The sequence below is a fragment of the Penaeus chinensis genome, chromosome 35 (genome assembly GCF_019202785.1).
Source record: "Penaeus chinensis breed Huanghai No. 1 chromosome 35, ASM1920278v2, whole genome shotgun sequence".
Taxonomy (NCBI): Eukaryota; Metazoa; Arthropoda; class Malacostraca; order Decapoda; family Penaeidae; genus Penaeus; species Penaeus chinensis.
Window position 1 is genome coordinate 18109444 of NC_061853.1, and position 17500 is coordinate 18126943.

Sequence of the window (17500 nt, forward strand, 5' to 3'; positions counted from 1 at the left end):
TATCGATGGTGTTATTTTTATTATAGACATTATAATTAATATAATATTATTGACATTAGTAACAGCAAAATAAGAGAACATAAGATATTTTCATAAGTCAAGGAAAAGGGTAAACAGGCGAGACAGGCAGTACTTATAATTGATTCATTGGTAAGTGTAGCCATCTGTTTAAAAACAATTAATAAATTAAACTCGCAGTGGGCATGGCATGTACATATATGCTATGCCTGTCGGATTTGTGTTAATGAAGGTGACGTTTTATATTGTTTTGTATTGACCTTTCTTCTATTTATATGCTTGTGGAGTGACTGAAACAATTGTCACAACTCCTTAACACTTTTGGCACATCCTGTCTTGATGAAAGGTCAAATGACTTACACTTGAGACATTCAAAATTTTCCTTTGCTATGAGATTTATATTTTGTTTTAACAACATTGCTTATCCTATTTCTGTTGGATTTTTAACCATGCTTATTTTGTGGCCCTTTATATCTCTTAAGGCAGAAACAAGCAGTGTCACAAAGACTTACATTGTCATCTTAGAGCAAACTTCTTGTTTATTGCACTTTCTCAATCAATAAGGTGTTTTGTAGCTGGAGGACATAAGATACATTTTAGTAGAACAGGAAGAACCCGTAGAATTAGAAATGCCTTCCTTTCCAAAACAGTTTTGCTGCCAAGATCTTGTCCCTACTACTTAGGTAAAAAAAAAAAAGGGCTTCTTAATTGTGCCAATTTTGTGTGTGTTTCAGACGTGTGAACAGCGATCTTACAATGCAGATGCACATTTCTCTTGTAGAAGCATTATGTGGATTCCAGAAACCTATCAAGACCTTAGATGACAGAACCATTGTTATTAGTGCAATCCCAGGTAACTTGTATGAGTGTAACTTATTTCTGATAATAAGAGAAGAGTAAATTCTAGAACACTATTGTTGATGATAACTACAGGAGTGAATGATGAAATGTTCAGAATTTTAGGCCATTATGCATATTCATGTGCCATATTCTTTATTTACTTGCTGTAGCATGACTTGATTATGATCCTTGTTTACAGGTGAAGTAATAAAGAATGCTGAAGTGAAGTGTGTCCTTGGTGAGGGCATGCCTCAGTACAAGAATCCGTTTGAGAAAGGACGTTTACTCATTCAATTTTTGGTGGACTTCCCACCTCACATTTCACCAGATCGTATTGCTAAGTTGGAAAAAATATTGCCTGCAAGGTAAGATTTTTTAATGCATAGCTATTTCTGTGGCTTTTGGTATAATCCCAAAGCAGTAAAGCATACACATGTTACATTTCTTATTAAAGGTTTAGAGATGGATGGGTTTGCAGCCATTTATGATGTTTAAAGCATACAGATTGAAAAAATATGTTCTTGTCTTGTATTTCAGGCCTGAAGTAATGATTCCAGATGATTGTGAAGAATGCGAGTTAGCTGAAATTGATAGGTCACAACGAAGCCGACGCCACAATATGATGCACGACGATGATGAGGATGACCACGGGCCAAGGCAGCAACATCTACAGTGTCAGACCAGTTAGATCTCTATTATGAGCTATATTCTGTATTTTTTTTTCATTTTTATCCCTTTATTTTTCTTCTTTCCTTGGAAAGGCCTTTGAAAGTGAAGTGTTCAGAACATATGATCTAGATCAGAAACCAAGCTGTAGAAGTAATGGCAGAAAGTCTGGTTTTCTGACACTCTTCATTTCAACTGAAAAGCAATTTTAGAAGCTTGAGATTCAAGTGTTCACAGGGTTTGAGCAAGCGTTTTAAAATGCTTAACTGAAACATTTATGAATACTTAGAATTGTATATTATGAAAGCAAAGTCCAGGATATATTATTTTGTTTACTGTACAGTGAAAATGTATCACTTCAAATATCTAAAATTAAATCATGACAGGAAAAGAAATTAGTGTATTATTGTACCAGCTGTCTAGAATAAGATGATGATTTTTTTCTTTTTTCTTCCATTCATTTCAGTTCTTGTCAAAATTGTTGCTTAACTTTTCTATGATGGTTATTTTTTCCCTTTTTATGTTCATCTATGATGTTTTGCACATTTTATGTAGATAAAGAGGGGGTAAACACCATTTATTTATGTACATATTTTCTCATATATTCCATTGACACATTCATGAAGTTCAGGCTTTTATCTCCTTGTCAAGGATTAGGCACCCCGAGTCTGCCTTGTACAGTTGTGATCTTGAAATGAACTTGGAATATACATTGTGAAGTGGTTAGAAATTTAGTGTTATCCTTCCATTGTCCTGAATATATTAAAGGTCAAAGTTGTGTGTGTAGTACATTGGTCATTTATAATTTTCATAGTATGGAAATGGAGTAAGGTACAAGGTACATTTTCTAAAGTGAGGAAAGGTATGAATATTTATCTTCAGTGTGCATACAAGTGTAAAATAAGATGATGGAGGTGCAAAAGGTGTATAAAAAAATGAAAAATAAATAAAAGCTGGATGGCAGAAAAGACCTCTAAGATATTTTTAAACATTCTGTAATGATTGCAATGGCATACACCAATAGGCTTCAGTGTGCAAGCACCAAGTTCAGAATCAGTGACTTGCTCAAGTACACAGGGAGGTAGAGGATCAGATATCAGTGTCTTCAAGTGCAAGGAAATACATTGTTCTCATACATTGAAATGATCTGTAGTGATTAATGAATATTTTGCTTGTATAGTAAGAATGAAGATACAAAATAGATGTAATATTTATTATACCTATTTTTTATTAACATTAATCTGTTCAGCCAAATATTTTTACTGGTCCAAGATCTGGTTAAAGGAAACTTGTACTGGTTCTGTTTTTTATTATTATTATTATTTTTTTTTTTTATTCTTTCTTTTTATTTTTTATTCTGAAATCTTTGCCTCATGTAGAACATTGTATCAGCTTTTTAATCTGTGAGTTTAGAATGATTTGCAGAATGATAGTGGACCTCAGAATGTAAACTACTATATCACATACACAATGTGCTGTTCACATTAAATGTTTTTCTTAACCTAATAGTTTGCTAATCCTTGTTAAAAAAAAGTAATGGTATTAAGTGGGTGAATTTCTGGTGTGTGGGGTGTATATTGTGAAAATACAAATACAAAGGCAGCAGTATATATTCTTGAGCAGTAACCTTTTTCCAACCACTCTCCCTGCCATCATGAAAAATTTGGCTGAGGGCTTGGGTGATAAATTACAAGGCTCTTTGTGGAAGATTAGACTTTGTGGGTCTTTACCCATCACTGCCTTTTTAACAAATCCGAAAAGTGTGATAAACAATGGTGATTTCTGACAATGGCCAGATACTAGGAGCAGGAGTCTGCTACATCAAACGGAACATCCCTTTCCATGCTCTCTGGCACATCGCCATACCCTGCAGACAAGCTGTTTGTTATGATGCCGGTACACATGACCCATATGTAATGGGTTAAGGAAGAGAGACTTGCATTATTTCTACTAGTAAATGAGGGGGGAGGGGTGGAGACGGAGACTGGGAGTCGGCCCTCACTTCAACAAATTTTGTATGGTCTTTTCCCCTCCCCTTTTCCTTTACTTATCCTATTTTTTTCATCCCCTTCTGTCCTCATATCTTAATCAGTATTCTTATTTTAACCCCTTTGCCATAATACTTCATCAAGTGCTATACTTGGGTTCCTTACCCCTAAGCCTTACCCAATGGCTGTAATTTGAATACATGACTTTGACTTTACATGTTGACACACCAGAAATTTTTCAATAATTAAATAACTCCCTCCAGGGATGACTGTTCATAAGCTCAGGATCTTATCCCTGCTTATCACTGGTGGCACAGGATATGTTACACAAAATTGAATAATACAAAAATATTTAAAAATGAAACCCAATGTTACTTACTTCATTGCACTGTTATTGCACACAGTTAAAGACTACTTAGAGGGATAATGCCCCCCAATTGCTCATTGTTGTTGTGGGGGGAGGGGGGGGCTTTAGGAGATGGGGGACCAAGGCCCAATGCAGGGGATCACCCCTACCTTGGTCGTCAGCCCTTGCCTCAACTAATTTTGCATGTATTTTTCTTCTTTCCTTTTCGTTTTCTTCATCCCCTTGTTTCATTCTGTTAACTTATTTTTGCCATTTTCACTCCTTCCCCATCTTTACCTTACACTATACACCTCTTGACCCTTTTCACTACCATACTACCCTCTACTACTGTTCAACCTGTAACTTTATCCTATCATTAACTCATTTCTAACCCTTTTCATTACTCTCCTTTACCACAGCATCATGTGACTTTTCATGTCATATAGCAATTCCTTGCCTGGGCACTTTGCCTCCAAGCCTTATGCTATCACCATATTTTTAATATGCTGCTAATGGCCTAAGATATTTTCAATAAATAAATAAAATTCACTACCATTCTGTCCTACAGCAGCTCATTTCCACCCTTTTTGCCACAATACTTTCCCATAGTGCTATATGACCTTTGATGTCTAGCACATTTATTTCTTCTAACCATTAACCATTAATCCTGCAAAATGGAAAAAGATCAAAGTGTTTCTGCAGAAAGAGAGCATATTGTGAAGGGGAGCCAAGGAGTCTGGATAACCCACATAAGTGTTTGAGTGGGCCGGGCCTACAAACTACAAATCTAATAGTTGAATTTTGTTGTGTGTGAGGTACCCAGATGCAATGGGTTAAAACTTATGCTGTTTTATTTGGGAACATACATTATCTCCTGTAGTTAGAAATTACAAGCAACATTAACCCTTCCAAAATGTGCTAGATGTTACACAGCATTGATGATAATGGTGGTGTACAGTTTCACAATATATTCCATCTTATTCTAATGAAACTTTGAATATGTCCTTGTCAAAGTCTTATATGTTGCATTTATACAAATTAGGTGTCCGTGTTTCCTGTACCCTGGCAGATAAGATATGGTTCCTTAATAACTTCATATACCAAATCAGTAAGTAATCGTAGTGCTTTCTCTTTCGACAGTTTCCTATTAAATCTTCAAATATGTTGAGATTATAGTTTCAGTTGCATAATGTCAATCAATGTACTTTACAACAAGGACTTTTTATAGGGACCCCTTTCATATTAACCTTAAAAATAAGGTATATAAAATGAGAATTACTTTTGTCTTACTTTGACTCTGGTAAGGATCAAAGCACTTCCACAATATAAAAAGAGCTTTACTACAATCATAGTGTATTGCGTGGTATCTGAATTACTTTCAAGGTAATCGGATCAGCAAATACCATTGGTTTTCAAGGTAAACACAAGCTCATGTTATTAATGTGCATGGTTATGATGATGTTCTATATACAAGAATACCCCTAAATTCAATTTTGAATACTCACAGAAAAGAAGAGATTCAAAAAATTTTTTTTCATATTTTTATAAATTTGTATAAAAAAATGGGGTTCTTGAAACCCTTTTTTTTGTTTATTTAAAGTTTATTTTTTTTAGGGGTTTTGTTATCTAGTTTAGTCAATGTAGTTGAGCCTTTCTGTGCCCTCCTCAAAGCTTCTGTTTGCGGAAATTTTTCAATTTTTGCCCTTGCTTTTTGGTCCATCAGAAACCCCCCAAAAGAGCTAATGTTGAAAAAAAAGGTTTCATAGATATATCCCCTTAAATTGCACCCACCAAAGCCACCCAAAAATAGCTTTATAAATTTCCAAAATAGGATGAAAAATTGATAACCAGACATACCCCTTTTGGGGACTGCATCATCGGGTCACCCTATACCCCCCCAAAAACACTTTTTCCCAAAACCACAAAAAAACTTTTGTAAATGGTTTAAACTTAAATCAATTCTCCACACACATTTTTTTTTTTTTTTTAAAAACATTTGTTTTTTTTTCCCTTTTCCCTTTTCCCCTTTCCCCCGATATCCCACGGGGATTGCTAGGTTTTTTCCTATCCTAGATCTACTTCTCAAACAAAAGGGGCCTTTGCCACTTTCAAAATCTTTGTTTAGGGGAAAAAAAAAAATTTTTCCAGTGTTTTCAAAACATTTGGTTTTTTTGATTTGACTTTACGGGAATAAAAATTTTGGGGCCCTCGGTCAAAAAATTCTTTTAAAAACACATTTACCCAAATCACTTATTCTCTCTTTTTTTTTAAACACTTTACCCCAACTCACCTTAATTTTTTTTTCCCCAAAATGTTAGGTCCCCAGTTTGGGGCTAGGATTTTTGGGAAAGGGATAAGCCAAAACTCGGGACTAAAGCTCTTTCCCTTTTTTAAAACAATAAGGGCGGGTGTGTTTTTTTATTTTGCAAGCTTTTAAAAATAAAAAAAAAATAAAAAATATAAAAAAAAAAAAAATGTTTTTTTGGGGTTTCCACTTTGCCCCAAATGATTTAAGTAAAAAAAGGGGTTTAACTGCAAAACCCCAAAGGTTCAAAAAATCAGTAAAAAGTTTTTTTTTTTGATTTTTTTTCAAGTTAAATTTTTAAAAATTTTTTAAATATATTTTATATATATATATTTTTTAAAATATATTTTTTTATATATATAAAATTTATATATTTTTATTATTTTTTTATAAATTTAAATTATATTTTATATTTTTATTATAAAAAATATAATTTTATATTATATAAAAACAAAATTACATTTTTATTTTATTTTTTATAAAATTTAATTTTTTTATTTTTATATAAAAACACATACATTTTTATATATTTTATTTATATTTTAACACATACATATTTTTTTTAGTTTTTATATAAAATCCCACATAAAATAAAAAATATATTTTATTTTTTATTTTTTAAAACTTTACATATATTTTTTAATATTTTTAAAAAATTTTATATAAAAAAAACAAAAATATAAAATAGTTTTATATAAAATTACACAAAAACATTTTAATATTTTTGTTATTTATAAATACACAAAACATTTTATATATAAGTTAAAATATAAAAAATAAAAATTTTATTTTTATTTAAAAATTTGGGGTTTTAGTTGATTTTTTTTTAAAAAAATTTTAATTTTTATTTATTTAAAATAAATTTTAATTTTTTATTTAAATTTTTTATTTAGTTATTATTTTTTTAAAATTGGGGGTGGGTGAGGGAAATTAAATGGTTGTTGGGGGTTTTTTTAATTTTTAAAAATTTAAAAAAGGGGGTTTTTTTTTTAGTTAAAAAATTGGAATTTTTTTGGAAGTGTATTGAATTTTTTTAAAAATAGGGGAAAATTTGGGGAAAATGGGTTTTGAATGAAAAAAAATTTTAAAGTAAAAAAAGGGTTTTTGTAAAATTTTTTTTTGATGTTATTTTTTGGGATTTTTAAAAAGTTTATTATTTTTTTTTTAATTTTTTATTTTGGTTTTAAAATGGTGTAAGTTGGAAAATTTAAAAATAAGTGGGGTTTTGAAATTTTTTTGTAATTTTAAGGGGGAAAAGTTTTTGTGTGTGAAAAAAATTTTTTTTTTTTTTAAGTTGAGTGAAATTTAAAATTAAATTAAATTTGAATTTTATTTATTTTGGGGTTTGGGGAAATTTTGAATTAAGTTTTTGAATTAAATTTTTTAAGGGGGGAAAGGGTTGGGTGGGAAATTGAAGTGTGTTTTTTTTAAAAAATTAAGGTGGGGGTGGGTTAGTTGTTAGGTGTGAATTTTTTTGTGAGTGTGAGTTTTTGAGTTTTGGGGGGGTTTTGGAGTGGGGTTGATTTGTGAAGTGGTGGAGTGGGGAGTTGTGATTGAGTGTGGGAAGGTGGTGTGATGGGGTTGTTGGTGGGGTTTGTGAGTGGGTGTGGTGTGGTTGGTGTGGTGTTGGTGGGGTTTTGTGTGGGGAGTGGGGTTGTGGATTTGGTTTTGAGTGTGGGTTGAGTGGGGAGTGTGTTGGGAGTGTGGAGTGGGGAAATTTTTGATTTTGTGAAAGGAGTGGAGTGTGGTGTGTGTGGTGTGGTGGTGTTTTGTGTGTGGTGTGATGTGGGGTTTTGTGTGTGTGTGGGGTTTGTGAGTGGGGGTTTTTGGTGGTTTTGGTGTGGGTTTTGGTGTGGGGGTGTGGGGGTGTGGGGTGTGAGGTGAGTGGTGGGGTGTGGTGTGGGTGGGTTGTGTTGTGTTTTGGTGTGTGTGTGTGTGTTTGGTTTGTGTTGTTTTTGTGGGGTTGTGTGGTTTGTGTGTGTTGGTGTGGTGTGTGTGTGTGTGGGGTGTGTGTGTGTGTTGGTGGGTGTGGTGTTTTGGAGTGTGGGTGTGATGTGGGTGTGGTGGGGGAGGGGGTGTGTGGTTGGTGAGTGTGAGGGGGGTGGGTGGGGAGTTGGGGTGTGGTGTGTGTGTGTGTGTTTTGTTTGGGGTGTGAGTGTGTTGGTGGTTGAGTGGGTGTGGGTGGGGTTTGGTGTGGTGTGTGTTTTGGTGTTGTGGTTTTGGTGTGGTGTGTGTGTGTGTGTGTGGTGTTTTTGTGGTGTGGTTTTTGTGTGTGTGTGAGTGGGGAGGTGTGAGTGGGGGAGTGTGAGTGTTGGGGTTGTTTTGGTGTTTTGTGTGTGTGTGGGTGTGGGGTTGAGTGTAAATTGTGAGTGTGAGTGGGGTTTGGGGAAGTTGGGTGGTTTTGGTGTGGTGTGTGTTGTGGGGTGTGAGTGTGTGTGGTGGGGGTTTTTGGGGGGGTGGTGTGTGTGTTGTTTTGAGTGTGATTTGGGGAGTGTGAGTGGGGAGTGTAGTGTGGGGGGGGTGTGGTGTGTGTGTGGTGTGGTATGGGGGTGGTGTTGGTGTGGTTTTTTGAGTGGGTTGTGGTGTGTGGTGTGGGGTGTGGTGTGGTGTGTGTGTGTGTGTGTGTGTGTGTGTGTGTGTGTGTGAGTGTGAGTGTGAGTGTGAGTGTGAGTGTGTGTGTGTGTGTGTGTGTGTGTGTGTGTGTGTGTGTGTGTGTGTGTGTGTGTGAGTGTGAGTGTGAGTGTGAGTGTGAGTGTGAGTGTGAGTGTGTGTGTGTGTGTGTGAGTGTGAGTGTGAGTGTGAGTGTGAGTGTGAGTGTGAGTGTGAGTGTGTGTGTGTGTGTGTGATTTTGCAACTGACTACATCATCCAAGAGACACTGGCAAATGACTTTCATTCACTTTTCACCTCTTGCAGGATGACTCACTAATCATCCCCATCATCATAATAGTCATAGTTGTCCTGTGAGGAGGAAATCTTCTCACTAGAGATAAGGTCTACAATGGTGTGCAGAAGAGCTCCCTCTTTGCTTGATTTATTCCATCTGGTAACACCAGGATGGCTAATCTTATATTCTAGAAGTTCATCCAGCTGCGTTCTTAAACTCTGAAAACAATTAAGACCACCTATGTAATGTACACGTAAAATATGAAAATTCAGATTTGTCCAGTAGATAGTAAAAAGAATGTTATTATTACCTTAAAAGTTATTATTACTTTATGATAGGACAAGGCAGTTCCTTTGAAGGACTTTGATTAAGGGAATGCCCTAATTAACAAAAAAAAATAAAAATTGCAGTGAGGCTAGTGTAGAACACTGAACCTTAAACATTATAGCCTTTTGAATTGTACAACCACTAACCTGTACTAAATGTGCAACATGTCGTGAGCAGCGAACCCTTACGAAGTCATCAACATTGATAATGCCATCAACATAGTTCAACTTCCGGCCAAAGAACAGTAATGGGTAGTTGGGAACCATTGAACTGTCATGTATGTAGACCTGAAAATATAAAATTAATATACACTTAAGACAGAATAAATAATCATACAATACAAGGTTAAATATTGAGGAAAGGGGGTGGGGGAGAGGGAAGGAAGAGAGGAAAGGGAAGAGAGGAAAGGGGAGGAAGAGAGGGAAGGGGATGGGTGAAAAGGGAAAGGAAAAGGGAGAGAGGGGAGAAAGGTGGTCACAGTATATGTTTATCAATCAACTGTAATGTGATTAATACATATCAAGAAAAAATTTGGCTGAGGGCCACATGACGGGAATATGCTCTCCTAGAAAAATTTGGCTGAGGGGCAGGGTGACTGGAATGTACCGTCATAAGAAATTTGGTGTAAGGCTGGGGGTGACATAAATGGCTCACTGTGGGTGCAAAAAGCCCTTGGAGGTAAATTAGACTCATTAGACATTAGTCATTTAGGATAAGAATCTTACATTATATCTACTCATAAACAAGGTTGGAATGTGCCATCTGTGAAATTATTTCCATTCTCAGGATCAAATTCCAGAAACAGGGACTGAATATTACAAAAATGTTTTAAAAAAAGACACAAATAGCAAAATATTATTTCTTACTGTATGTTTTCTCAGCTTATTTCTCCCAGGGTGAGCAGCACCCTTACCAAAATAATTAAAAATTGAGGTTGAGTTTTCAGGATGCAATAGAGCATTTCAACAGTCCACACCAGAGGTTTCATCTGAATGTTGTTTGTTACATTTGAAAGTGCACTCCAATGCCTTTTAGGACTAGTGTGTAATGGTCTCGTAAAAAATCTATTTTTAAAATTCTTAAAAAAAAAAAATAATAAAATAAAAATAATAATAATAATAATAATAATAATAATAATAATAATGTTACAAGATACTTGAAAATTCTTAGAAAAAAAAATATTATTAATAATAATGATAATAATAATAATGTTACAAGATACTTGAATTCTTTCAAATAAAACAAAAAAAAATCAAATTGGACTATCCATCTGGGGTGTGGGCTTGACCCAATGATGAAAATCTGCTATTTGAAAAATATGAACATTTCCATGTTCATAATTTATCAAACATATTAGTGTTATGTATCAAAAGAAAGTCCAAAGTACTTTTCAGTGCATCTTGTCTTAATAAAATAGGAATATGATTTTCAATGTATCTGAGAAAATGTAAGACAACATATTTCCCAATAATAAAAATAAGATGTCATTATATACATATATACATATATATGCATACTCACATATATGCCCCTAAAAACATTCACATGATCATTAAGAACCTGTACTATCATTAAGTCTATGGACACACTGAAGGCCAACAGTTTACAGAGTCGCACATTTTATCTCAGAAAGGGAACTGAGTTGGGATATAATATTAAGAGGGGAGATTTATTTGACGTGTATGAGTATGAAACTACCCGAATGAAATTTCAACCAGATGAAGTCCCTCTTCTCTGGATAGTATCCACACACACACACACAAACAAATGCATATGCAAAAACTCATACACATACACAAAGTAATGATAAATTTATTAATTCATTTTCCTCAAAAAACACCCAAACTCACCTTGGAAGACTTGATCTTTTCTCGGTACATGAGCCAAGGAGATTCATATTCCCTCTCCTTCTCATTTACAGACTTGGGATGTAATGATACTCTGCGCTCATATTGCGTGCGGATGCTACGGGGTTTGTGTGGGTTGGGGCGTCCTCTTTGAGGAAGAACACGTGCAACGTTTGGGTACAGACCACTTGTGATGATGGCGCGAACAAGGGCAATATTGTCAGAGTTCCGATTGGCTTCAGCTGTTGATGATCACAAGGTTTCCATTAGATAAACTGCTCTAATAGGAAAATACCATCAAGACCTGTATTTCTTTATTCCTAAAGTAATGGCAGCTTTAAAAAAAAAAATTATCATAAACTCAAATGGCAATATGTTTTTTATGAAGAAAGAGATATGAATGGGGACTGGGAACTGAGGTTACCCATCCTGTTCATGTCTGGCAGCTGCCAACCCGGCATAAGGTTTGTGGGGTAAAGCTCACAGGACCCCCACAGGTCGATTATGGGACCTACAGCCAGAATTTGAGAATTTTTGGCTCTTGGTATCTGCGCATTGACCCGCACCGATGGATTTGGTACAACGATGCCGGTAATGTGGCCAAGGAGATCAACCACATCCTTGATCCTCGCTGAAGGATCCTCCAGGCTATGTCAGAGCACTGAGTTCCATAGAACATAGATTACTTGTGGCTACTCTCCAAATTCACTTCAAAACCCCATGACTCCAATGATCACCCTAGGGTGGTTCATGTGGACAGATTGAGGGATGGGAGCATGCCTGGGGGTTTGCTTAAGCTATCTCTCGTCATTTTGCAGCATTCGGGGTCCTGATGGACCCCACTCTTCTGCGGGGCACCTTCAAGCATAAAACCCTCAATGCAGCTCAAGAATCGATTGGGTGAATGTCTAAGAGCAAGACAGAATTTTATCTCGCAGGAGACACTGGAAGCCACAGATGCCTGGGGGCCTGATGGACCCTTTTCTTCTGTGGGACACCTTCGAGCATGAAACACTTGATGCACCTCAAAAATCAATTGGTGAACACCCAAGAGCAAGAAAGAATTTCATCTCACAGGAGACAGCGGAAGCCACAGATACTTGTCGCATGGCTCAACTGTTAGAGGATTTGTGACTTGCATCTTTCCCTGGTGCACAGGACTAAGTCACTGGTGAGAAGGGACAAAGAACAGGAATCTTGCAAAAGAGGTCAAAAGCCATTTCCTAGTAAATGATCTTCATCCTGCCTACCAAGCTCTGAGAAAGCTGAACTCCAAGCCCTCCTCAAAGATGACTGCAGTCCATTCAGCAAGTGGCCAAATCATCTCAGTTCCTGTTGGGGTGCAGGAGCATTATGCTAAGTATTTTGAGCAGTTGTACTAGGTTGATCCACCAGCAATTAACTTGGATGCAGGTGGTGTTGAAAGTCCTTTGCCAGACCCACCCATTAGCGAGGATCCATCTTCCCTGACTGAAGTCTGGGGGGGATCTCAAGCTGAAGAGTGGTAAAGCAGCAGGTATCTGCAGCATCACAGCTGAATTGTTAAAAGCTGGTGGAGAACCTATGGCGAGGGGCTTGCATGCTGTCCTGTCTGCCTTCTGGCAGACTAGTACCATTCCCCCTGACCAGCTGAGGCACCAGAGGCCAGAGCAATCTGAATTCACTCCTGGTAAGTTCAGAATAGATCATATCCTGGCGCATTGTAGAGTGCTGACATGAGTTCAGGCATGGGTTGCTTGCAGCTTACATTGACCTCAAAAAGGTATTTGATACAGTACATCACGAATCATTTTGGGAGATCTTGAGACTAAGAGGAATTCCAACAAGGATTATTGGATTAATAGTAAGTTTCTATACTGGTACTGAAAGTGCTGTAAAGTGTGGTGGGAACCTGTCAAGCTTCTTCCCTGTTAGTTTAGGAGTGAGGCAAGGCTGTGTTCTTGCACCAACACTTTTCAACAATTGCATGGACTGGATACTGGGTAAAGCTACTGTCCAAAGTCACTGTGGAGCAACTCTGAGCAATATCAGGTTATCAACCTTGACTTTGCTGATGACGTTGCTATTCTATCTGAGTCTCTGGAAACCCTAATGGTGGCTCTTGATGCATTTAGCAATGAAGCAAAGCTGGACCAAGACCAAGATCCAGGACTTTGGGGGCTGTTAGGAGATCCTGTTCAGTTGGTACGTGTGACTGAGGACATTGAGGTTGCAGAGAACTTTATATACTTGTGTAGTGCAGTTCATGACCAGGAAGTCAGTAGATAAATTGGCAGCAAGGGTCATGAAATCTCTCAACAAGAGTATTAGGAGATGCCAGTACCTGTGCAGAAGGACCAAGCTATGTGTTTTCAAGGCCCTGATACTGTAGTGAAACCTGGACGCTATTTAGTGCCTTGGAATCTCATCTTGATGCCTTTTGTAACAGGTCCTTGCACCAGATCATGGGGTACAGTTGCAGGACCATGTGACTAACCAACAGTAACATCGTGAGACCAGTACAGAACCTGTTACTTGCACAATCCGCAATAGCCAACCAAGGCTACACAGCCACCTGGCTCGTTTCCCACAGGATGATCCTGCCCACCAGGTTGTCTCTGTTTGAGACAATACTGGGTGGAGGAGGCCTGTGGGACAACCTAGGAAGTTGTGGCTTGCACAGATTGATCAAACATGTCATGAAGGGACCCTTTGTAGGTGGAAATGAAAGGTTTATGTGGCTATGTGCCCCCGTCAGCATTAGTTCCCTAATAATGATGATGATGATGATGTTATTATCATTACTGACATCAAAATTGTTACAGTGTTATTAACAATACTAACAGCAATATAAAATCAAATCAAATATTTTCAAAAATCAAGGAAAGGGGTAAACAGTTGAGATAGGTCACACTTTGTGACTGGCACCTCTGGAGCCTACGTGTAAATACAAGTAATAAAAAAAATCACTGTGGGCATGGTATGTGCATACATGCCATCCCAGGTAGTATTAAGTTAATTTTCTTTCATATCTCACTTTGCCTTTAATAGAGTTAACAAATTTATTCCCATTTCTAAACATCACTACAATAGATACTTTCTGAAGCTTCTTCAGACATACCTGCTTGTGGATCCTTAGAATTCACAAATTTGTGCTCATAAAGGAGACCCATAAATTGTCGCCTCATGTTCCTGAAGGTAAATGAAACCTGTTACTTGTCTATAATAAAAACATATAGGGCAATTAATGAATCTCATTATGTTCAAAGGCCAGCATAACTATTTTAAGCAGAGAAACAAATATGCATATTTTGGAAGAACACAAAACTACTAAAAAATTGCCAATTTTACCTCAGCTGTTCTAGCACAGCACTGGATAAGAAGTTGTCCCAGCAATAGTCCCTTGCTTCTCTGTGGCGCCACGCATCCTCCCATCCATCATAGACATTAACTAGCATCAAATGATCACTCTTTGTGCCACGACTCATTTTCTTTTTTATCTCATCTACAATACGTTCCTTTCCCTAAGAGAAGAGAGGGTTATATACAAAGATAAATATATATATATAAAAATATGCATAGACATTCAAATATGTGTGTGTGTGTGTGTGTGTGTGTGTGTGTGTGTGTGTGTGTGTGTGTGTGTGTGTGTGTGTGTGTGTGTGTGTGTGTGTGTGTGTGTGTGTGTGCGTGTGTGTGTGCGTGTGTGTGTGTGTGTGTGTGCGTGTGTGTGCGTGTGTGTGCGTGTGAGTGTGTATGTGCGTGTGAGTGTGTATGTGTATGTGTATTTGTATGTGTATGTGTATGTGTATGTGTATGTGTGTGTGTGTGTGTGTGTGTGTGGGGGGGGGGGTGTTTGTGTGTTTATGTGTGTGTGCGTGCGTGTGTGTGTGTGTGTGTGTGTGTGTGTGTGTGTGTGTGTGTGTGTGTGTGTGTGTGTGTGTGTGTGTGTGTGTGTGTGTGTGTGTGTGTGTGTGTGTGTGTTGTTGTGGATGTGTATATATATGTATGTATGTACATATGTATATATTTTTTTTTCATAGATACATACATATGTATATATATTTTTTTCATAGATACATACATATATATATATATATATATATATATATATATATATATATATATATATAATGTATATAAAACATCAGGTATAAACATCAAAGAGAATACATTCATCAAAAACAAGCATTACCAAAGGAACTGAGAAAGGATCTTTAAATGAGAGTGCTGAGGCAATAGTCAATATGGGGCCCACACAGGAGAATATCGCCGCCATGAGTAACATTCGGCCAGTCAAAGGATCCACAGGCAAGCGGGCCAAGTGGAAACCTAATGGAGTTAAATTCTCACTCTCATCCAGGGCGTTAATAGCTTGAAGCATCTGAAACCAGAGTGAAAAATTTAAGCATTGTGAGTGTAAATACTTAGAATATATCCAATGACAGATGTTGAAAAGTCAGAGAAAGAGAATGAATAATACGAGACACAGTGAAAAGAACAGCAGTGTAACCTCACCTCCAAAGATTTATCAACCACACTCGGATCTGGTGGCATCATGAGCTTTGCCAAGAATGGTTTGACTGACCCTAAGCGCAGGATCTTCACATGCAGGATGATTTCCTCAAGCCGCGTACGCTGAATTTCTGGCAGAGGGTATTCATCCAACAACATTTCTCGGGCTCGTGAATACAGATGGAAACAAACACCGTCTTGCACACTGAAAGAAAACAATATTATAATTTCTTTTCTTTATATTAGCCATTACTCTTGCATAAATGTTATCAATGGTAATATCATCTAATATCTTCGTCATTAATAACTATCATCTATAGTTTCAGTTATCATATTCATATATCATTACCATTACAACTATCACCACCTTTAACTTTACTACAGATAAAATAGTTATCAGTATGATGGCAATGATAATAATATTGACAATAATAATAATAACATCAACAATAACAATAATAACAATTATGACATAATAACAATCATGATAATGATGATAATAACAATAACAATAATAAATCATAACTTATGTCTTTAATAATAATCATAAAAATAACAAGTATCATTACTTATAATTGCCAATATCATTATTACTATTATTATTATTATCATTCATACTATCATTATCAATTTTAAGTTAAGCTCACATGAGGAAAGGACTTACCGACCAGCTCTGCCTCGTCTTTGCCTGGCATTAGCAAGAGTGACCCATTCAGGCAACAGTGTCACCAAGTTAGCTTCTTTATCATAATTTTTCATCTTGATACGTCCAGCATTTATCACGTACACAATATCATCTATAGTTATACTAGTTTCAGCTATGTTTGTTGCTAAAACAATCTTGCGTACACCTGCAAGCACCATAAATCTTGATTGTTTAAAAATATCACTTTACTAGATCTCAATCACATTTACTGTCAAATAATCATATCTTCCCAATTTTACTTCAGAATGATGAAACACAAGTTAAACATACCTGGTGGAGGTCTATTGAACACTTCCCGCTGGTTGACAGAGGGCATGAGAGAGTGGAGAGGGATGACCAAATGACTACCTGCAAAGATGAGTTTGCTTTCACAACACATGGCTCAAAAATAATTCAAGGTACTAATAAAATAAGTCATTTGTAGGATTGAAAACAAATTCACATACCAGTATTTACAGCTTGTATAATTACTCTAATGTTTCACTGTGTTATCAAATTCAGCTCATTTAGTACCTCAGCACATTACCAGACCATCTCTAAATTTAGAGTGTACTTGACACATTGGCCTATACACTACCTTACTGATAGCAGAGGGGGAAGTGAAGTATATGTATACATGATAAAACCAAAATAAACAATATGGCAGGTTTGCAACTCATATTTTCTGACAGCCATATCATGTCTAAATTGCTGCCTAGACCCTGGACACAGGAAAATAAAATCTTTTAATGTCCTTAGGTGGTTAATCATCCATATCATGATAGTTATTAGAAAAGGGGGATACAGGTAGTTCAACCACCACCTGGTCCCATCTACCAAAAAATAATTGGTGCTCATTCCATTGGCACTTCCCTATGCCCAAGGAAAAGGAAGAAGACAGTAAAAAGGGAAACACAGCTACTGATGACTAGGGGTATGGATAGAGATATCTCTCAAAAACAGCAAACAAGGGGAAATAACTATACACTTATACAAACCTCCAGCAATAAACTGCTTGAGAGAGAGTTTCAGTAACTCTGTTACCATGCACAGTTTATACATATGTATCAAAAGCATGAGGGCTGGAAGATACACTAA

General features: G+C 36.6%; 2 protein-coding genes across 5 annotated transcripts in view; one reads left to right on the top strand and one right to left on the bottom strand.

Annotated features, from left to right (window-relative positions):
* The window catches only part of LOC125044205 (dnaJ homolog subfamily A member 1-like), a 15208-nt gene extending 12183 nt beyond the window's left edge, over window positions 1-3025 (top strand). For both annotated transcript variants that reach the window (XM_047640715.1, XM_047640716.1), the window contains exons 7-9: window positions 753-871; window positions 1058-1223; window positions 1396-3025. In XM_047640715.1, coding sequence (XP_047496671.1) covers window positions 753-871; window positions 1058-1223; window positions 1396-1546 — 436 coding nt within the window. In that variant the 3' untranslated portion in view covers window positions 1547-3025. The remainder of the gene's footprint in view (window positions 1-752; window positions 872-1057; window positions 1224-1395) is intronic.
* A 5884-nt stretch (window positions 3026-8909) lies between these two features.
* Window positions 8910-17500, bottom strand: part of LOC125044436 (ATP-dependent DNA/RNA helicase DHX36-like) — a 24842-nt gene continuing 16251 nt past the window's right edge. For all 3 annotated transcript variants that reach the window (XM_047641109.1, XM_047641107.1, XM_047641108.1), the window contains exons 14-22: window positions 16694-16771; window positions 16382-16568; window positions 15721-15922; window positions 15398-15586; window positions 14554-14726; window positions 14324-14394; window positions 11227-11465; window positions 9523-9663; window positions 8910-9267 (exon numbers count right to left, since the gene is read on the bottom strand). In XM_047641109.1, coding sequence (XP_047497065.1) covers window positions 9088-9267; window positions 9523-9663; window positions 11227-11465; window positions 14324-14394; window positions 14554-14726; window positions 15398-15586; window positions 15721-15922; window positions 16382-16568; window positions 16694-16771 — 1460 coding nt within the window. In that variant the 3' untranslated portion in view covers window positions 8910-9087. The remainder of the gene's footprint in view (window positions 9268-9522; window positions 9664-11226; window positions 11466-14323; window positions 14395-14553; window positions 14727-15397; window positions 15587-15720; window positions 15923-16381; window positions 16569-16693; window positions 16772-17500) is intronic.